This window comes from Cyprinodon tularosa, unplaced genomic scaffold (genome assembly GCF_016077235.1).
Source record: "Cyprinodon tularosa strain WSP-4 unplaced genomic scaffold, ASM1607723v1 ctg1270, whole genome shotgun sequence".
Classification (NCBI taxonomy): Eukaryota; Metazoa; Chordata; class Actinopteri; order Cyprinodontiformes; family Cyprinodontidae; genus Cyprinodon; species Cyprinodon tularosa.
Genome location: NW_024038082.1, coordinates 149,323 through 170,080, shown reverse-complemented (window position 1 = coordinate 170,080; position 20,758 = coordinate 149,323). Strand labels below are relative to the sequence as shown.

At 46.3% G+C, this 20,758-nt stretch overlaps 2 protein-coding genes across 3 annotated transcripts in view; both read left to right on the top strand.

Annotated features, from left to right (window-relative positions):
• The window catches only part of pot1 (protection of telomeres 1 homolog), a 30,344-nt gene extending 22,606 nt beyond the window's left edge, over positions 1–7,738 (top strand). The window contains exons 13-18 of one of the 2 annotated variants that reach the window (XM_038276782.1): positions 887–1,083; positions 1,153–1,279; positions 6,042–6,124; positions 6,574–6,668; positions 7,327–7,432; positions 7,517–7,738. In XM_038276782.1, coding sequence (XP_038132710.1) covers positions 887–1,083; positions 1,153–1,279; positions 6,042–6,124; positions 6,574–6,668; positions 7,327–7,432; positions 7,517–7,632 — 724 coding nt within the window. In that variant the 3' untranslated portion in view covers positions 7,633–7,738. Of the gene's footprint in view, positions 1–886; positions 1,084–1,152; positions 1,289–6,041; positions 6,125–6,573; positions 6,669–7,326; positions 7,433–7,516 lie in introns of both variants that reach the window. The other variant, XM_038276781.1, reaches the window with a different exon arrangement.
• Positions 7,739–11,284: 3,546 nt separating this feature from the next.
• On the top strand, positions 11,285–17,254 carry LOC119777777 (prosaposin receptor GPR37-like). The gene is made up of 2 exons (XM_038276783.1): positions 11,285–12,320; positions 16,240–17,254. The coding sequence occupies exons 1-2, from the start codon at positions 11,505–11,507 to the stop codon at positions 17,056–17,058; spliced, it is 1,635 nt and encodes a 544-aa protein (XP_038132711.1). The 5' UTR covers positions 11,285–11,504; the 3' UTR covers positions 17,059–17,254.
• Positions 17,255–20,758: the final 3,504 nt, after the last annotated feature.

The window sequence follows — 20,758 nt, the reverse complement described above, 5'->3', positions numbered from 1 at the left end:
GGGACCCTTTTTTCATCATTCTGCTTCATTCTATCTCTATTCTCCCAATCTGCAGAATCTGTTACTTCAATCTCTAACGTTCTGCTCTCTCTGCTTTTTCTCATAGTAGCTTCATCTGGTCTGTTCCTGTTTGGCTGTGACTCCATCCTGGAGAGAAATATCAGCTGAGCTGCTGCCATCAACACCTTTGTTTCTAGATGTTGGAGATCGGCCTGTTTTTCAGTGTAGTCCTATTTCTCTGACCGTGACTGGCTGGATGTGCTCTCTTCATCCTCTGACATAGGAGCTGGCTCAGAGCTTGTCTGCCTGGCTGTGTGTTTCCTGGATGGGGCCGCCTGTGGAGCTGGTTGACAGTTGCCTTTTGTATCTATGCTTCTTTTTCTATGTCTGCTTCTGTCTCCTTGAACCTCAGTCAGCCTCAGCAGATGGCCGCTCACACTGAGCCTGGACTTTTTCCTCTCCACTGTCGCTATTAGCATGCTTAGTATGAGGGATTGCTGAAGAGTCAATGAGTTGATGCAATCAGCTGGTTTTCTTTAGAAAACTTTGAATCAATCTGACTGGATGATCTGGTTGAATTGGATCTATAAAGTGACCTGAAATGACATGATGTGAATTGGAACTATAAAGATAAACTGAATAGAATTGGATGATCACTGCTTTCCAAGGTGCATTATGGGAATTTTTGAGTCCACTACTTTTTCATCCACTAGATTTTCTGACACCAATTTAAAGTGGTGTTGATACTAAATAGTGAATATGGCGGACGTTCGGCCTCAATCTATATGAACCGTATTGCAGCTTAAATGGGGGGGAGGGGGGCTGTGGACCCCGAGGTTTTAAACCTCTGCTTAGAAGTTCCTCCATCGCTGTTCTCTGCTCACAGTCGGGACATCCCTGATGATGAGGAGCTGGCGCTGATCTTCTCGGAGGCATCCAAGCGCTCTGAAGCCTACAGTCCGCCAGAGTGGGCTCTGTCTGGAGAGCTCAGCCTCCCAGGAGACGCCTCAGGATCTCCCAGTGTTCACCTTTCCACTGAGCTGATGAACGAGGGCCAGCAGGACCAGCTCATCTTTCTGAAAGGTAATGGTTGAAAGATGGAGCCTGTATGTCTGCTGCTTCTCCAGTAATGTAAACCTTTCTTCTTCTCAGGTTGCTCTCTGGAGGAGACGTGCCACCTGGCAGCAACTTATAAGAACATTGTTCCCGTGAGGTCATCAGACGGACAGCTGGCGCCGCTGGACCTGTCGGCTCCTTTCCTCTTCAGAGGAAGGAGGAGGTACTACGGGTAATGCTGCCTGTTCCGCCATCTTTGATCAGACCGCTCCAGTTTACGGTAGCGTGCAGCTTTCTGTGTCAGGGCGTCCAAAGAGGGCCCCTGCTCTGAGGGCCTCTGCTCTGATGGCCCCTGCTCTGAGGGCCCCTGCTCCGAGGGCCTCTGCTCTGATGGCCCCTGCTCTGAGGGCCTCTGCTCTGATGGCCCCTGCTCTGAGGGCCCCTGCTCTGAGGGCCTCTGCTCTGATGGCCCCTGCTCTGAGGGCCTCTGCTCTGAGGGCCTCTGCTCTGATGGCCCCTGCTCTGAGGGCCTCTGCTCTGATGGCCCCTGCTCTGAGGGCCCCTGCTCTGAGGGCCTCTGCTCTGAGAGCCTCTGCTTCAGGTTTCCAGGTTTCTGTGTTAAGTGTCAGCACAGAGCAGAATAAAGGAGAGGATTGAGGATCATTTAGAGGAAATAGATCATAATGATCTGGAGCTCAGAAACCAGTCATCAATACATCAATACTGGATGATTGATGTATTCAGTTATGTTGGAAAAGTCAGTGGTTTTGATTATTTGAACATTAGATCTGATTGGATGAAAGGAGATTGAGCGGAGCAGAGGCTGATGGACGTTGGTGCCTCTGAGCCTGAAGACAAACAGTCCAGATGAATTCAATGGGGGAGGAGCCGGTGGCGTTTGTCACTGATGATGTCCCTGCTTTAGGATCTTTGATTAAAGAGGACGGTTAGAAAATGAGCTGATTCCTGTCTGGATCGTCTCCCTCAGGATCACAGACCACCACCATGCTCAGCAGAGGCTGCTGTAGTGCGGTCCTGTGTGTTTGTGAGCCGTTTCTGTATCATAGTGAGGACATTTAACCCTGATTTAGACCGAGGTCAATATTAAGGCCTGCCAGCGTACTGAGGTCCCCATTAAAGGGGAACGCCTGTTTTTTTACATTGGGCCCTTGATTTTATGTTATTCCATCATGTTCTACTCACCCATATGAGTTTAGTGTCATTTGGAGCCGTTCTGAAGATATTCCATTAGGTTATATCCAAGTAACGTCTTCCTATGGGCAACGACTTGAAGGCACAAACTAAACTGTTCATCCTTTATTCTTTATGGTACGCCAGCATTCAGAACATGTTGGCCAATCACTCTCCCCAGACATCCGCCGTTATATTTTTTATGTTTTTTTTTAAAACAACCCCGCCGGCTACCATTCATTCTTCCTGTCCGCTGAACTGCTGCTAGTTTTCCTCACATGCCTGGAAGATGTCTAGTGCTACTACCACAGATGATCTCACTCTCCAAATGGAATTGAACGATTCAGATTAGCTAGAATGAATAGAAGGGGTAGAGCGTAGCCGCCTGTGGCCCGGGCTGCCTGTTATGAATCCAGTCCACTACTTGGATGATACCTTTTTAAAAGGTATAAATAAAAAATATATAACCTTGGATGTCTGGGGTACAGTGATTCGCCTTCATGTTATGAATGCTGGCGTACCATAAAGAATAAATGATGAACAGTTTAGTTTGTGCCTTCAAGTCGTTGCCCATAGGAAGACGTTACTTGGATATAACCTAACGGAATATCTTCAGAAAGGCTCCAAATGACACTAAACTCATATGGGTGAGTAGAACATGATGGAATAACGTAAAATCAAGGGCCCAATGTAAAAAAAAACGGCGTTCCCCTTTAAAGCCTGCCAGCAAACTGAGGTCCAGATTAGGGCTGGGCGATATAGAAAAAAAGCTTATCAATTAAAAGAAAAATGCATATTGATCGATATCGATTATTATTGAAAAGCCTAGCATTTCTATGGGGTATTTTTTCTCACCCCTATTCTTCTAGAGGTGCTGCTGGCACCTCGTTATGGTTCAGCTTAGTTTCCTGCTTTAACCTGAGTTATTACTTTGAAGTTTCTGGCCCCTCAGCATTTTTCTCTCAATTGTTAGAACTACGTGGGAAACTGCCCAGAACTGAATAAATAAATATATATATATATATATATATATATATATATATATATATATATATATATATATATATATTTTTTTTTTTTTTTTTATCAGACTTGGTTTTCACTGGTTCCCTACACATTTTACAGATGACTGTGGCTTGTTTTTTGTATGACTTGCCATGACTGAAATACTGCCAAACTGGCGAACTACAAAAACCCTTCTTTGGAACAATTTCCTCCGCCTCTCCTTGCTGCGACATCTTCATGTGCTCTGTGTTTTGGTTTGAGAGGGCGGCGCTTTGTGACGGCGTGCCTGGGTCCGCGATTGTGATTGGTTGGGAGGAAGTAGTGACTAGCATAAACCTATATGATAGGCTACAATGAGAAGGATGGAAAACTGCGTTTCTTTATCGAACTTTTATCGACACTCTTGTTTTCTATTGCGCCACACGTCTATTGATCGATATATATCATTATTGAATTATCGCCAAGCCCTAGTCCAGATTAAGGCCTGCCAGCGTACTGAGGTCCAGATTAAGGCCTGCCAGCGTACTGAGGTCCAGATTAAGAAATGCCAGCGTACTGAGGTCCAGATAAAGGCCTGTCAGCGTATTGAGGTCCAGATTAAGAAATGCCAGCGTACTGAGGTCCAGATAAAGGCCTGTCAGCGTATTGAGGTCCAGATTAAGAAATGCCAGCGTACTGAGGACCAGATTAAGGCCTGTCAGCGTACTGAGGTCCAGATAAAGGCCTGTCAGCGTATTGAGGTCCAGATTAAGAAATGCCAGCGTACTGAGGTCCTGATTAAGGCCTGCCAGAGTACTGAGGTCCAGATAAAGGCCTGCCAGAGTACTGAGGTCCAGATTAAGGCCTGCCAGAGTACTGAGGTCCAGATTAAGGCCTGCCAGAGTACTGAGGTCCAGATTAAGGCCTGCCAGCGTACTGAGGTCCTGATTAAGGCCTGCCAGAGTACTGAGGTCCAGATAAAGGCCTGCCAGAGTACTGAGGTCCAGATTAAGGCCTGCCAGAGTACTGAGGTCCAGATAAAGGCCTGCCAGAGTACTGAGGTCCAGATAAAGGCCTGCCAGAGTACTGAGGTCCAGATAAAGGCCTGCCAGAGTACTGAGGTCCAGATTAAGGCCTGCCAGAGTACTGAGGTCCAGATTAAGGCCTGCCAGAGTACTGAGGTCCAGATTAAGGCCTGCCAGAGTACTGAGGTCCAGATAAAGGCCTGCCAGAGTACTGAGGTCCAGATTAAGGCCTGCCAGCGTACTGAGGTCCAGATTAAGGCCTGCCAGAGTACTGAGGTCCAGATTAAGGCCTGCCAGAGTACTGAGGTCCAGATTAAGGCCTGCCAGAGTACTGAGGTCCAGATTAAGGCCTGCCAGAGTACTGAGGTCCAGATAAAGGCCTGCCAGAGTACTGAGGTCCAGATTAAGGCCTGCCAGAGTACTGAGGTCCAGATTAAGGCCTGCCAGAGTACTGAGGTCCAGATTAAGGCCTGCCAGAGTACTGAGGTCCAGATAAAGGCCTAGATTAGGGCCTGCCAGCGTACTGAGGTTCAGATTAAGGCCTGCGAGAGTACTGAGGTCCAGATTAAGGCCTGCCAGAGTACTGAGGTCCAGATAAAGGCCTGCCAGAGTACTGAGGTCCAGATAAAGGCCTGCCAGAGTACAGAGGTCCAGATAAAGGCCTGCCAGAGTACTGAGGTCCAGATTAAGGCCTGCCAGAGTACTGAGGTCCAGATAAAGGCCTGCCAGAGTACTGAGGTCCAGATAAAGGCCTGCCAGCGTACTGAGGTCCAGATTAAGGCCTGCCAGCGTACTGAGGTTCAGATTAAGGCCTGCCAGAGTACTGAGGTCCAGATTAAGGCCTGCCAGAGTACTGAGGTCCAGATTAAGGCCTGCCAGAGTACTGAGGTCCAGATAAAGGCCTGCCAGAGTACTGAGGTCCAGATTAAGGCCTGCCAGAGTACTGAGGTCCAGATAAAGGCCTGCCAGAGTACTGAGGTCCAGATTAAGGCCTGCCAGAGTACTGAGGTCCAGATTAAGGCCTGCCAGAGTACTGAGGTCCAGATTAAGGCCTGCCAGAGTACTGAGGTCCAGATAAAGGCCTGCCAGAGTACTGAGGTCCAGATAAAGGCCTGCCAGAGTACTGAGGTCCAGATAAAGGCCTGCCAGAGTACTGAGGTCCAGATTAAGGCCTGCCAGAGTACTGAGGTCCAGATAAAGGCCTGCCAGAGTACTGAGGTCCAGATTAAGGCCTGCCAGAGTACTGAGGTCCAGATAAAGGCCTGCCAGAGTACTGAGGTCCAGATTAAGGCCTGCCAGAGTACTGAGGTCCAGATAAAGGCCTGCCAGAGTACTGAGGTCCAGATTAAGGCCTGCCAGAGTACTGAGGTCCAGATAAAGGCCTGCCAGAGTACTGAGGTCCAGATTAAGGCCTGCCAGAGTACTGAGGTCCAGATTAAGGCCTGCCAGAGTACTGAGGTCCAGATTAAGGCCTGCCAGAGTACTGAGGTCCAGATAAAGGCCTGCCAGAGTACTGAGGTCCAGATAAAGGCCTGCCAGAGTACTGAGGTCCAGATAAAGGCCTGCCAGAGTACTGAGGTCCAGATTAAGGCCTGCCAGAGTACTGAGGTCCAGATAAAGGCCTGCCAGAGTACTGAGGTCCAGATTAAGGCCTGCCAGAGTACTGAGGTCCAGATAAAGGCCTGCCAGAGTACTGAGGTCCAGATTAAGGCCTGCCAGAGTACTGAGGTCCAGATAAAGGCCTGCCAGAGTACGGATAGCAGAACCCAGCTGTGTGTGTTTCAGGTGTAAGCGGTGCTCCAAAGCTGCGCTGGCCGAGCCAAGCGTTGAAGGAAAGGTGAGCCTGGATGAGAAGATCATAGCAGAAGGTGAGACCTGTTCACTGTCCTGGATAGCGGTAACCATAGTAACATGCTTTACCACATGGATGTAAACAAAAGCTAACCCTGCTAACTGGACCTGATGTAGAGCTGGTCTGAATCCGAACCTGTCCCTAAGCTCCGCCCCCTTCTCCATCAGATGGCCGCTCACACTGAGCGTGGTTCTGCTGGAGGTTTCTTCCTGTTAAAAGGGAGTTTTTCCTCTCCACTGTCGCTACAAGCATGCTTAGTGTGAGGGATTGTATTTGAGTCAATTAGTCAATGCAATCAACTGGTTTTCCTTAGATAGAAAACTGAATCAATTTGACTGTTTGAACTGCAAAGTGCCTTGAGATGACGTGTTGTTAATTTGGCGCTAGAGAAATAAACTGAATTGAATTGAATAGTTCCTAGATCCGGTCTTCAGCCTCTATGCTGTCTGGTTCTATGTCCTGTAGCCCTCGGTGTGCAGCTGCTGCAGCCGATGTTGCTGATGAAGCTGATGCTGCAGGACGACTCTGACACTCTGGATGTCTTCCTGTGGAAACATGCGGTGAGTTCCTTCTACTTCTCAGATATCTGTCTTCAGGAAGGAATTAGGGCAGGGGGGTACCAGGCCTGCTGCGGCCCGGTCGGGTCACCCCTGAACACAAACAGTCCCATTCTGATTGGATCCTGGTTCAGTAGCCCCGCTGTTAGGTGGTGGGGGTCTGATCTGAGTGTAAAATCTATGTTTCTGCATCTTTCATCTGTAGAAGCAGGGACAGAATGAGTGGGCTGCACCTACATCTGAAATCATTCAACGGTCTGATTAAATACCGTATAGACCTATGTGACACAGAGTGAACTATTCAAGCCTTTGCTGATAATCACAGCCTATAGATGATAAAACCCAGAAGTCTGTGTCTGAGATTTAATCAATGATCAATGAAAATATAATTATAAAGTAATTGATGAGCTAAAATCTAATTATCTTTGATTCTCCATGAAATTTTTTTTATTAAATCAGTTTCTGATCAAACAGAAACAGTTAATCTCAAACTGCTGCTGTCAGCATGAAGATCCGTTTTCACTAAGAGCTACTCCACCTACTGGGGGTTAAAACCTGAACTGTAACCAGTGCTGATGGAGAACCATCAGTTAGGCTGAAACCAGTCAAACCAGTGCATGGTGCCATCTGGGTCCTTCAGCTTTGCTGCTTCCTCCTTTAGGAGCTTTTCTTCGGCGTGGCAGCAGGAGACGTGTGGACCAATCAGGAGGCTCAGAGCAGCGTCCAGCAGGCGATGGACGCCCTCTGTCCAGCAGAGGGCAGCAGAGGTAGGTCAGCAGCAGCTTTGCTCTGCCTCTCCTGCTTCCAGCGGCTGTCTGATGGTCCGGGTGTTCTGTTGGACCCATTTCCAGGACGTCGGCCGTGGCTGGACCTGTGTCTCCTGGCGTACCGCCCTGAGGGAGACGAGGAGAACCGGACCTGTTACCAGATCTGCAACACCGCCGTCATCAAACATCCGTCTGAATGATTCAAGCTGCCTGGTGAACCTGTGTTCTGATCCACTTCAAGTTGCTTCCTGTGTCACACCTCCTATTTAAGACTGTCAAAATAAAAGCATGCATGAATAAGCTTTCTGAATGCGGTGTTTTATGGGCGGTCATGATGTCATCATCACAGAGGAAGCTCTGCTCCACCTCTGAGTGTGGAGAGATGATGGACCACTGGTGTCCACCCAGACCGACAGGAGTAGAGCATTGGTCAGAGAAGCAGGGGAGGAACTGCAGAGATCCACGGCTCAGGTGGAGGATGTTGGTGTGGCAGACATGTTGAACGAAGAACCAGCAGAGATCTGCTGTAGGAACCAGATCTGCTTCATGCCAGTGAAGTTACGCTACATGATTGGCTGAGCGTTGCTACATGATGTAAAACATTGTGGTTGCCCAGACAACAATAACAAGGCAGCGTCCATGTCCTAAGTTGGTAGCATCTGTAGTGTTGGCGTGTCTAATAACTGATGAGGCTTTACCTTATTGATAACGAAACTGAAATAAATCTGTTTCTGGTGAACAAAGTAACTGTTAGACCTTGATATAAAGAGCTGAGTAGCACTGTGGCTAGCTGTGCTAACAGGTTAGCCTCTTTTAGCTCGGTCAGTTAGCCATATTTAGCTACACTACTTTTAACTTTGTCAACAACCGTTCATTTTCTACAAGTAGAAAATTTGTTTTGTCTAAAATCTCCGTAAACTTCCATTTGTCTTCCTCTGCCCCCAGATCTTAATAAAAAGAATAAAAATAAGTTGAGACTCTTTTTGTCTCCTTGTTAAATAGCAGAGCTCAGTCTGTCTTTAGCAGTGTAGCCAACTCCTCAGTAAGGAAAGTAGCTACTGGCTGGCTTTTTATTTTATTTTTTTTACTTTTTTCCCTTGTGGTCCACTAAGCTTAAAATCATGGTAGCTGGTCCAGTTTCAACCCAAAAAAATTTTACATTAACATTAAAAATCTAAGTGGAACAAAAAAAGACTACAAAGAATCAACGACAATGTGAGCAAATAATGGTAATTATTGTAATTTTTTTTTTAAACTAATAAGATTTCCCTCCACACACACAGGCTGTGCTTGCCTGCTCACAGAAAGATATGGCAGGTTCAGCCACTGAGGGAGCTGACTCCAGCGTGATCAACCTGCGCCGTCAATCCCGCCGCATCCGTGTGGTTCATTTGCAGTGTGGACGCTGAGGGTAAACATGCTGTGGCTCTGACTGCAGAGCTGAGAGGGACTCCTGCGGAAGTGGGAGAAGGGGGTTGGGACGGGTGAGGCGCCCCACGGCAGACACCGGAAAAGTCACTAGTTTTGTCGCTAGTCACTTTTTTGAAAAAGAGTTGCTGGAGGGGTCTGAAAAGTCGATAAATATAGCGACAAAGTCGCTAAGTTGCCAACACTGGTCCTAAGGCCTGATTATCCTCCCTCAGCAGTGTGTCGCAGACATTTTTGATTTATGCCCACTATTGAAGCGTGGTCTGTGCTATGTTATTCCACGCCACAACACCAGGGCCAATCAGGAACTAGCTGTGGGAGTAGATACGGCTGAGGCGGTGAGGAAGTGGGGGAGAGTTTGTGCGACAATGGTGGGCCATGAGGGCCAAAAACAGCAGGGATCCAGGTGGAAAAAGGGTCCCAGCGTTCTAAAGCACCTCGCTCTGCTAGCTGGTCCATCTTCACCAGTCCTTTTCTGCAATGCGGTCAGACAAACAAAACAAGTCAGCAAGCAGATGTAGATTTGACCAATCAGAGGCCTGCTGTCTGCGGTCACCTACAATTTGGGAGAGGTGCAGCAAAGTTTCGAAGTATAAATCAGCGTCTAGAAGGCAGAACTTTCCTTCAAGGCTGACAATGATTGTTTTCTACTGTCGGCTACTTTAGATCGCCAATTGAATGGAAAATAATAGCAAATATAGGAAATAATATGTTAAGACACCAGAAGAGATTCCTTAAGGCATGGGTGCAATACAGTTTGTCCAACTGGAGTTGCCATATGACGACGTCACAAGAAGGGGTGGGGCCCTGATCAGATCTGGTACCTACAGCTGCTGAGAATGTCCAGCAGGTCCAGTTAGAGATAAGCTCTGAACAGCTGGCTGCTGCACCGCCACATCAGCTCCAGGTAGAAGGAACCAAGGCAGGAAGGGAAAGAGCAGCTGGGAAAGGTTTTGATTTATATGAAATTATTTAAACGACGAAATACAAGGAATGGTTTTCCGGGTGGATCAGCTCCATGTAGCTCATCCCGTTTCTAAATGTCCTTTTTCTAGAGCAGTCGGTTCAGTTTCAATCAGATAAATGTTCATTTTTTGCAGAAAATCATCAGTCAGTTGGTTTGGTTGTTGGAGCCCAGGGCTGAAGGCATAGGCGAATCTACTGGGGTGGCATAGGGTGGCAAATGCCTTGCCACCCTATGCCACCCCAGTTGGCGTTAGGGGTGGCCAGGCTTATAAATTATGGATAATTTGAGAATTATGACTGCTAATTTCCAATGTTGGACTGCAGTGAATGCAGCACGAGATGACGCGAGAGCGACTGAGACTGATATGCGGTCAACTATGACAGAAAAGAGACTATCAGTTTGGTTGAACTCAAATCAAAACGCACAAAGGCATTGGAGCTGAATACATTAGTGAAGCGTTTTGCTGAGCAACATGGAAGTCGCCGCCATTCAGCTCTTATAGTCACATAGCTACATTTTGTTTTGCCACCTGAGAAAATCTGATATTTCCTTTAATAAAACCAAAAGTGTTAAAAGTAAAGTTAAAAATGAGATACTGGTGCAAATCCTGCTTAATATGAAGCAGCGTTGTTGTTTCTTTTTTTGTATATATAGTATGAAACTATCCAGAAATGACCCGTATGAACCTACTCACAAAATGTTTTGTACTTTTTCAGACTGGAGTCAAAATGTATTTTTATGTTGCTTTTTTTTCAGATTTGTGGAGATTTTGATGTAACATACAGTACCTGCCTTTTTGTTGATTTGTTGATACAGCAGCTCTATCTACAGCATATTTACATGCATGAAATGTCCCTTTCATGTTGCCTTACTGCTGTATGTCAGGTTACTGAAGAACAAATGGGGTAAATGTGTGTTCAGAGTAAACATTACATAGATGTCTGGTCCCTTGTTTGGGTGCCTTGACCCATTTATTTCTACTGTGTAGTTATGCTCACTTTAGTACAGCTCAGTCCATAGATCTCTGATGGGTGACTTTTTCTTTCTATAGTTTCTTCTTGTGCAAATGCTGCAAAGCTGCCTCTCTGACAGTCAATCTCATACATCTGCAACTCAGCACCTGTGTATTACCTTAATACCTTTCCTGTCATTAGGCCCCTCTAGAAGTAGTGTAATCATTCTTCTATCTCCTATTAATTGAGATCACATTGTACGATGTATTACCAATATGAACTGTTTCACATTAAACACTTACTGAACATACTATTCTCACCAAACTGTGATAACTGTGATAAAATTTGGTGTAAACAAATTCCATATGTTGCCACCCCTCAAAAATTCCTGCCCCCCTCTCGCCACCCCATAAATATTTTTCTAGATCCGCCCCTGGCTGCAGGCTTCTTCCCACCGCCACTGGTTCCTTCAGTAGTGTTGGATTTACAGATGGCTGCCCCTCCTCTCTCCCTCCTCCTCCTCGTCATTTCTCCCCTCTCCTCCTGAGCTCAACCTTTGCTCTTCAGTCTCGGTTCTGGGTGTGGGTCACCCTCCCAGGCTGACTGGAAGCAGCAGCAGCAGGTTTGATTCCTCCAGAAGCAGATGGTTGGTGTGGGCTGGTTGATATCCAGAGATGGATCCAGAACTGTGGGTCACCCTGAACTCCTATTAGACTGAAGGAAGATGCAGCATCAGCGGCTGCTCTGTCTGCTGCTGTGCGGTCAGATCGGCGCCTCTCAGCTGCTCCGGAACCTAAAGTCCAGCTTGGGCCCTCATTATGAATCCACCACCGCCGACAGGAATGCGCAGGGCAGCCGCTGGCGCACAGTCAGCTGGTGGGACGATGGAAGAACTTTAGCCAAAGTCCAGCTGCCTGGTACCGTAAACCCAGAACCATCCGAACCGCTGGCAGCGAAGCTCCGAAGGTCTGCGCGTAAAAGCTCAGATTTACGCACAGAGGAGAGAAAAGGCGGCGGCTCTGGGGGAGGAGAACAACCCGCGCTGGGAGCTGAACGCGTCGGTGGAACCGATGATCCGGAGAACAGGCCGAACCGGAGGAGACGGAATGAGCCGCTTCTGGACCGACCCAAAGCTCTGCCTGTGTCCATGGCGCAGGAACAGGACGCACTGTCCCCCTTGGTGTCCAACAGCAGCTATGAGGAGGAGGACACCACCCCGCTGGGCCCGGTCACCCCGCGGACCAGACCCAAACACATGAGGAACCCCTTCTACCCGCTCAGTGCGGCGTCCTGCGGGGCTTATGCGGTGCTGATGGCGGCCGTCGTCATCTTCAGCGCGGGGATCCTGGCCAACATGGCGCTGATGTGCATAGTGTGCCATAACTACTACATGAGGAGCATCTCCAACTCCCTGCTGGCCAACCTCGCGCTCTGGGACTTCATCATAGTCTTCCTCTGTCTGCCGCTCGTGGTTTTTCACGCGCTCACCAGGAACTGGCTGCTGGGAGAGTTCTCCTGCAGGATCGTCCCCTATCTGGAGGTGAGAGATGATCATCAAGGGCCAGGGGGAACGCAGAGGTTCCAGATATTTGGGGTCAGATGGGCACAAGATCAGGAGCGGGGATGAAAACTTTCCAGATCAAATCACATTCAACTGATTTGCTGTCTGTGTCCATCATTTTAGTCCAGATTTACTCCCAAATTTCCTCCACCTGTAGCAGCAGCTCTGCTGCAGCAGACTGACAGACTGAGGCAGTCAGTCATGTGCTGACAGACTACCTTTAGCTGGGTCTGCCTAGATTATTATCTCTGTTTGTTTTTCTGGTTTATTCCAGTTCTTCCTGGTATCACTTTTAAAAGTGAACCATCAAACTCTTTCCACGCCGGTCTTCCTGATCCACCTGCCTGTGAAAGAAGGTCATGGATCTGATGGCTTGATGATGGTCTGTATTTTAGAAACACAGTAATACTGTAGATCTATGAGGTCAGAGAAGAGTGGAAACGATGTGATTAGTGTCGCTTCCCACTGTGAAAAAACCCTCCAGAATGTGTCACAATCTGTTCTTCCGTCTGACTGGGGAGTGAGATTAGGGAGTCCCCTCTCAGACTGGGATTAGATGGTGACCTCCTTTTGACCACGGGACTGTCTGTATCACTGGGGCCAATGAGGAGCTCTACTCAGTCTGCTTCAGTCTCAAAATAAATGTGCTGCACTGTTTGGGAAGGCAGTCTTCCAGCAGGACAGGTGAGGTGTTGCTTTAGGATGTTCTGCTTTAGAACAAACCTCTGCCACAACTTCTGACCTCCTATTGGTCCAGAAAAGGTCACATGACCTGCTAACACCTGGAGGCCAAATGAACCAGAAGTTTGGGTTATGGGCGATCACTCAGATGGATAGAAGGTTTGGAGGTTTGCTGTTAGATTCAAGTTCAGTTTAAAATCCAGTCATATTATTCCACTGGTTCTACTGGTTCCATCTGGGATCATCCAGAATTCCCATCATCTTTATTCCACCTGTTCTGTTATCCAGAAAGTCATCCAATGGATCAAGGAGGCCCCTGGATCAGGGCCCTTAGTGTAAATTAACAGAGGTCCCTGGTTAGATCAGGGCTCCTAGTGTTAACTTACAGAGGCCCCTGGTTAGATCAGGCCCTTAGTTGTAAATTAGGTCCCTGGTCATGTGTCGACAGGTCAAATGACCCTGCAAGCGACCTGAGACATGAGACCTGGGTCGCACTAATGACATCATCAGTGCTAACTCTGCGTGAGTCCTGGTGGTCTTCAGGTGAATCCTTAGTTCTGCCGGAAGCACTGTCTGCCATGTTGCTCATATGCTATGATGGTGAGCCTGAGATGATATGTTTACATGCAGGAACATGGAAACCTGCATGGCTGGAGAAAAACGCCAAGGCTGGTGTGGGACATCAGTCCATAGTTTACCTGAAATTAGACCTTTGGTTAGAACCTGGTCCATAGTTCACCTGAAATGAGATCGTTTGTAAGAACCTGGTCCAGAGTTCACCTGAAATGAGACCTTTGGTAAGAACCTGGTCCAGAGTTCACCTGAAATGAGACCTTTGGTTAGAACCTGGTCCAGAGTTCACCTGAAATGAGACCTTTGGTTAGAACCTGGTCCAGAGTTCACCTGAAATGAGACCTTTGGTGAGAACCTGGTCCAGAGTTCACCTGAAATGAGACCTTTGGTGAGAACCTGGTCCAGAGTTCACCTGAAATGAGACCTTTGGTGAGAACCTGGTCCAGAGTTCACCTGAAATGAGACCTTTGGTGAGAACCTGGTCCAGAGTTCACCTGAAATGAGACCTTTGGTAAGAACCTGGTACAGAGATCCTCTGAAAGGAGATCTTTGGTTAGAACCTGGTCCAGAGTTCACCTGAAAGGAGACCTTTGGTTAGAACCTGGTCCATAGTTCACCTGAAAGGAGACCTTTGGTTAGTTCCCTTCAAAGGAGACCTTTGGTTAGAACCTGGTCCAGAGTTCACCTGAAAGGAGACCTTTGGTTAGAACCTGGTCCATAGTTCACCTAAAAAGAAGACCTTTGGTTAGAACCTGGTACATAGTTCCTCTGAAAGGAGACCTTTGGTTAGAACCTGGTCCATAGGGAACCTGAAAGGAGACCTTTGGTTAGAACCTGTTCCATAGTTCCCTTCAAAGGAGACCTTTGGTTAGAGCCTGGTCCATAGTTCCTCTGAAAGGAGACCTTTGGTTAGAACTTGGTCCATAGTTCCTCTGAAAGGAGGCCTTTGGTTCTTTATATCCATCCCAGACATGGGCAATGTGGAGTCAACAAGTCATCTCCATGTCATGTATTTGTTCTACCCAGCCAATTAACCAGGTGAGTCCAATCTGCACAGGTTAATTCACGGTGAAGATTGGACTCACCTGCTTCAGTGGCTGGGTAGAACAAATACATGACATGGAGATGACTTGTTGACTCTACATTGCCCATGTCTGATCCATCCATCCATTTTCTAGCACGCTTATCCCGAGTGGGGTGTTCTTTAAATCCAACATAGAAAATTTAATTTATTGATGCTGTAAGTTGGTCTCCATCATGATGGTTACTAGACCTGAATGTGAAGACATGCTGAAAATAAAAACATTCATATATTACAGGTTAACTGCCTCTACAATGAAGATAATCTGAAAAATAAATCTTTCCTAAAATGTTATCTATGATCGGAGTTGAATGGGTTGGACCTTTGCACTGAGAACATTTTTCTGCTCTGGTGTTAATAAAAAAAAAACATCCCCTCCTTTCCTTTGACCCAGACTAAGAGATTCCGTTCTCCTCCTGGACAGTCAGGGTAAATTTAAGGAATGCTGCTTTCTTCTTTGGGTAAACATGGGGAATGTGTCTTGGCCAGAACCTGTCAACTGTCAGCGCTAGCTGCTCTTTGCTAGCTGGTCTTTGGTAGATCAGAATGTTCCAAGTCTGCTCTGGTCTTTGGTAGATCCGGATGTTCCAGGTCTGCTCTAGTCTTTGGTAGATCCAGATGTTCCAGGTCTGCTCTAGTCTTTGGTAGATCAGGATGCTCCAGGTCTGCTCTGGTCTTTGGTAGATCAGAATGTTCCAGGTCTGCTCTGGTATTTGGTAGATCAGAATGTTCCAGGTCTGCTTGGGTATTTGGTAGATCAGACTGTTCCAGGTCTGCTCTAGTCTTTGGTAGATCAGACTGTTCCAGGTCTGCTCTAGTCTTTGGTAGATCAGAATGTTCCAGGTCTGCTTGGGTATTTGGTAGATCAGACTGTTCCAGGTCTGCTCTAGTCTTTGGTAGATCAGAATGTTTCAGGTCTGCTCTGGTCTTTGGTAGATCAGAATGTTCCAGGTCTGCTCTGGTCTTTGGTAGATCAGAATGTTCCAGGTCTGCTCTAGTCTTTGGTAGATCAGGATGCTCCAGGTCTGCTCTGGTCTTTGGTAGATCAGAATGTTCCAGGTCTGCTCTGGTCTTTGGTAGATCAGAATGTTCCAGGTCTGCTCTAGTCTTTGGTAGATCCAGATGTTCCAGGTCTGCTCTAGTCTTTGGTAGATCAGGATGCTCCAGGTCTGCTCTGGTCTTTGGTAGATCAGAATGTTCCAGGTCTGCTCTAGTCTTTGGTAGATCAGAATGTTCCAGGTCTGCTCTGGTCTTTGGTAGATCAGAATGTTTCAGGTCTGCTCTGGTCTTTGGTAGATCAGAATGTTTCAGGTCTGCTCTGTTCTTTGGTAGATCAGAATGTTCCAGGTCCATTCTAGCCTTTGGTAGATCAGAATGTTTCAGGTCTGCTCTGTTCTTTGGTAGATCAGAATGTTCCAGGTCCATTCTAGTCTTTGGTAGACCAAGATGTTCCAGGTCTATTCTAGTCTTTGGTAGACTAAGATGTTCCAGGTCTGTTCTGGCCTTTGGTAGATGAATAATTTTTCAGGACTTTAGATCTCGTTTTGTTTGTCCTCCTTCCAGGTGGCGTCTCTTGGGGTCACCACCTTCACGCTGTGCGCTCTGTGCATCGATCGTTTCCGTGCAGCCACCAATGTGAAGATGTACTATGAGATGATTGAGAACTGGGCATCCACTACAGCCAAGCTGGCCGTCATCTGGGTGGGTGCCCTGCTGCTGGCTCTACCGGAGCTGCTGCTTCGGCAGCTGGTGACGGAGGACGGCGACCCACCGGACGTGGCACCTTGTGAGCGCTGCGTGGTCCGGATCTCCACTGAGCTACCAGACACGCTGTACGTCCTGGGCCTCACCTACGATGGTGCACGCCTCTGGTGGTACTTCGGCTGCTACTTCTGTCTGCCGACGCTGTTCACCATCTGCAGCTCTCTGGTCACGGCCAAGAAGATCCGAGGCGCTGAGCGAGCATGCGTAAGGGGCAGCAAGAAGCAAATCCAGCTGGAGAGCCAGATGAATTGTGCTGTGGTGGCGCTGGCCATCCTCTATGGCTTCTGCATCATCCCCGAGAACATCTGCAACATCGTCACTGTTTACATGGGGGCTGCCGTGCCTAGGAGGACCCTGGACATCCTGCATCTGGTCAGCCAGCTGCTGCTGTTCTGTAAGTCTGCACTGACGCCCATCCTGCTGTTCTGCCTGTGCCAGCCATTCACCAGGGCCTTCCTGGATTGCTGCTGCTGCTGCTGGGAGGGGTGCGGCCCCCCTCGTAACGGCGACGTAGAAAACGAAGGAACCCCCACTGAGCTGGAGCTCTCCCCGTTCAGCACCGTCCACGGGGAGCCCTCCACCTCAGCGGCGTACACGGTGTTGGGGACCCACTGCTGACCGACTGGTTGGATTCTGAGATGTGGAGCTTCTTCATGACAGCAGATGGACTTGTGAAGTCTGTCATGTCACACTGGAAAAAAAATGAAATCTAGATTAATAAGTAGTCATTTTTTCTTAAAGAAAGTGATTTTGTTCTTGAATTGAGGAGATAAAAATTATATTTTGAAAATAAAATAAGACAATTTACATTTGAAATAAGAAAACACAATTGTAGCCTCTTATTTCTAGTTTATATTATCTAATTATCTTATTTTAAGAGTAAAAATACTCATTCCATTGGCAAACTATCTCATTTTCCTACTCAAATTATGGATAAATACACTTAATTTAAGGAATTGTTACTTATTTCTAGATGTTTTGTCCAGTGCAATGACTGGGGCTGAAATCAGGGGGACTGGTTCTCTTCTGAAAAGGAAGAAGCTTTTTAGGATTTTCCTCCAGGTTTCAGCCTCTTATGTGACGTTGATTCTACTGAAGGAAATAAATGGCAACCGCGCCACTAAACTACCTTATTCAGGTTGCTGAATAAATAAGGCCATTGTTGGATTAAAGATGTTTGGTAGTCTGAGCAGTGACTTTAAATGGACGACCTTCAGCATGAATCTGCATCAATAATGCTGATATTTCACAGATAATTTTACCAGAGATTAAGTCTGAAGAGGGAACATACTCAACCTGACATGGAGCCTGCCATGGGAGCGGCCATTTTGGATCACCGCTGCTGCTCTGCAAGGCAAGAATATCTCCAACCGTACCCTAATCCCAGCCTATTTTAATCTGACTGGATTAAATCCATGAGGAATAAATGATTTTATGTTGCCTTGAACCTCCTTTCATCCTGAAACCAGGAAAACCTCAGTTTTGATCAAGGAAAGCAGTTTGGTCCAGATTTAGTCTAGATGCCAGTTTTAGTTAGTTCTGGATTTTTAGAGCTTAGTCTTTTATTTTTATCACTCTTTATCTGCCATCATTTCTGCATCTGGGCACTAAATGTAAAGACTGTTTTATAAAAGCATCTGTTAATGTTTATAAACCTGCTGCTGATGTGTTTTAGATCTCAAATGGTTCCTTTTTCTTTGACAGTGAAGAATTAAAAGGTTTGTTTTCAGAAGATCTTCTGTCTTTTCAAACATTTTCTCCTTTTTTACCAGCTTAACTGAGAAAAACAGGAGCTCTTTCAAAAGAGACTGATCTCAGATTCTTTGGGTTTTGAAACTTTTTAGATCATCAGAAAAAAATGATTTTAGTAGATATTAATAGTCGTTTCAAAATATTGAGTTTAGATAATACTGTAAACTGAAAAGCTAAATTAATGTTCATGTTTAACAGCATCAATATCTGATGACTAAATCTAGAATGAAGAAATCACTTTAACTGAACCCGTCTCACAACATGAAGTAGGCCAAAGAACCTCCCCAGGAGAAGCCTGCTAATCTGTTCCAGCAGGTCCAGCAGCCTCAGGTGGAGTCATGCAGAGATTAAAAAAGGTTCAAAGCAGAAATGGCCTCTGTGACATTTCCAAGGTCAAACCGTCTCTTCTCTGATGAAATGATCTTCCAGACTTTGGGAAAATATTCTGTGAGCTAATGGCTTCTAACACTGGAAGGCATTGGTCTGATGCCATCAGGCGGCAGCATTTCAGGCACGGTGGTGGCGGTGTGATGGTCTGGGACTGTTCTTCTGTTCCAGGACACAGAAGAGTTTTCATGGGAAATGGAACCGATTCCTTCTGTCGCCTCAAACATGCTGAAGGAAAAACATCTGGTCTTCGATTTGACTTTAAGAACAAGATGGGGAGACTCCTGATTGGCCGGTTAAAGTCCTGGTCTGAGTGCGCAGAAGATGGTGTGACTTTAAACAGCAAGTTCATACTGGAAACCCTCCCATGAATGAATGAATGAATGAGTTAAAAGCTATTAGTCCTCCAGAATGAATGAAAAGATGAGTTATTATTAGATGAAACCAAGGATCAAAAATGGATTTTTATATTTCCTGAGGTTTTCTTTTAGTCATGTTAATGTTCATCTGCAGCTTTTGCTTCAAACAGGGACACTAGAACTGCTGGTTCTTAAGCTGCTTTTGGTCAAACTCAGAGCTTAATGTTTAGGTTATATTATAAAAACAGCCAAGAAGACAATCAGCCAGAGACAATTTCCAAGAATTTCTTCCAGGAACTTTCAAATATTGCAGCTTCTCCAGGCCTTCCTGTTAGCCGCCATATTTAAGCATTTCTCTTATTATTGCTACTTTTCTGAAGCAAAACCTGAAGTCCAGTTTATGTTGTAGTAATCTAATTTAATCTGACCAACAGACCTGCCCATGTCATCATATTATATTCATAACTTTACGCTAACTGAACAAGCTAGCATGAAGATAAGCTGGAAGCTATTCAAATGTATTGAGCCATTCTATAGATTTCCCGTACAAACTCATTTTAATAGCATCACCACTGGTATGAAGATAAATCACAAACTGTTTTTAAGTCAAGCATGAAACAATTATTTCTCATTTTTTTGAGTTTTATATCATGTTTGTGCAGAAATGAAAAGCCGGAATTCACTGCGTCTGCATCTGTAACCAGGTGCAGCTTTCCTGTGGTTTATTCCGGCATTAAGGAGGAGTTATAAAAACCAGGCTCCCAGTGATAAGCAGGCTAATTGGTATAATTCTACTTTATTTGTTTGGTAGCGTTTTATTTGGGACAACAATCAAAAAGAATAAAGAAATAAAAGGAAAAGAGACGAACGGGAAGAAGACGATGCTTATTTAATCTCTTCTTTTTACTGCAAAAAAATGATTGCATACACAATTAGCTGAAACTTTCCCTTTATTGTTTTAAGAAATTTAAAGATTTCTGCTCACAGCAGTTTGTTGTGTTTGATGAAAGAATAGCACGCATTCAGATGAAGAAAAGAGGTCAAAGCTCATCTCTGTCCATCCAGGGGACACAGCTGCTATTGTTCAGACTCCTCACTCTGTCCTCTGATTCGCTGTCAGTCCCAGAAACGTGGATCTGTGGCGCAGCATGAGTCGGCAGCAGGAAGCTGTTTGGAGGAGAAGGTTTGAACCGACTGAGTTTTTATTGCTGCTGAAAACACTTGTTCTCTCTCATAATAAAGCATCAGACTAATGGCAGCGCTCAGCTGGCTGCTCTGGTTTGGTGGTCACTGTCGCCGCCCAGCCAGGGAGGATATACTGCAGCATTGTCTTAGCCTGCTGCTGTCATAGCGACCCTGTGAGCCGGTCCTTGGAGTGAACACTGAGTAACACTGAGACAGACAGAGCTCTGAGCCTCATTAGTGTGAGGAAAGCTGTCACTGATTGTTTCTGCTCTGAACCAGTGTTGCCTGGTTCCTGCAGAACAAACATGCTACTGCTGCAACTCCTCCACCTGATTGGTAATGCTTCTGCCTCCACCTGCTGACTGATGAGAGGGGTCCTCATCTCCAGAAACTGGACCTGAGAACCACTCCACTCACCTGCCAGCCTGGGACGCCTCAGATGGTGGTTAGATGGTGTTACGCAACGCCAAAAAAATCTCTTTCTATTAATGGTTAAGCGTCAAACGCTCTCCAAAGGGGAGGGGTTAAATGCAGAGGTGAATTTTCTAATTTTCCAATAAGGTTCAATAAATTATTATGAATTTAGTTTTTTCAACCAAAATCACAGAATATTATAATAGTGTGCCAGCATGGGG

Coding starts and splice junctions, on each gene's coding strand:
- LOC119777777 (XM_038276783.1), top strand. CDS start 11,505: ATGCAGCATCAGCGGCTGCTCTGTCTGCTGCTGTGCGGTCAGATCGGC. Junction 12,321..16,239: donor GGATCGTCCCCTATCTGGAG/GTGAGAGATGAT, acceptor TCCTCCTTCCAG/GTGGCGTCTCTTGGGGTCAC.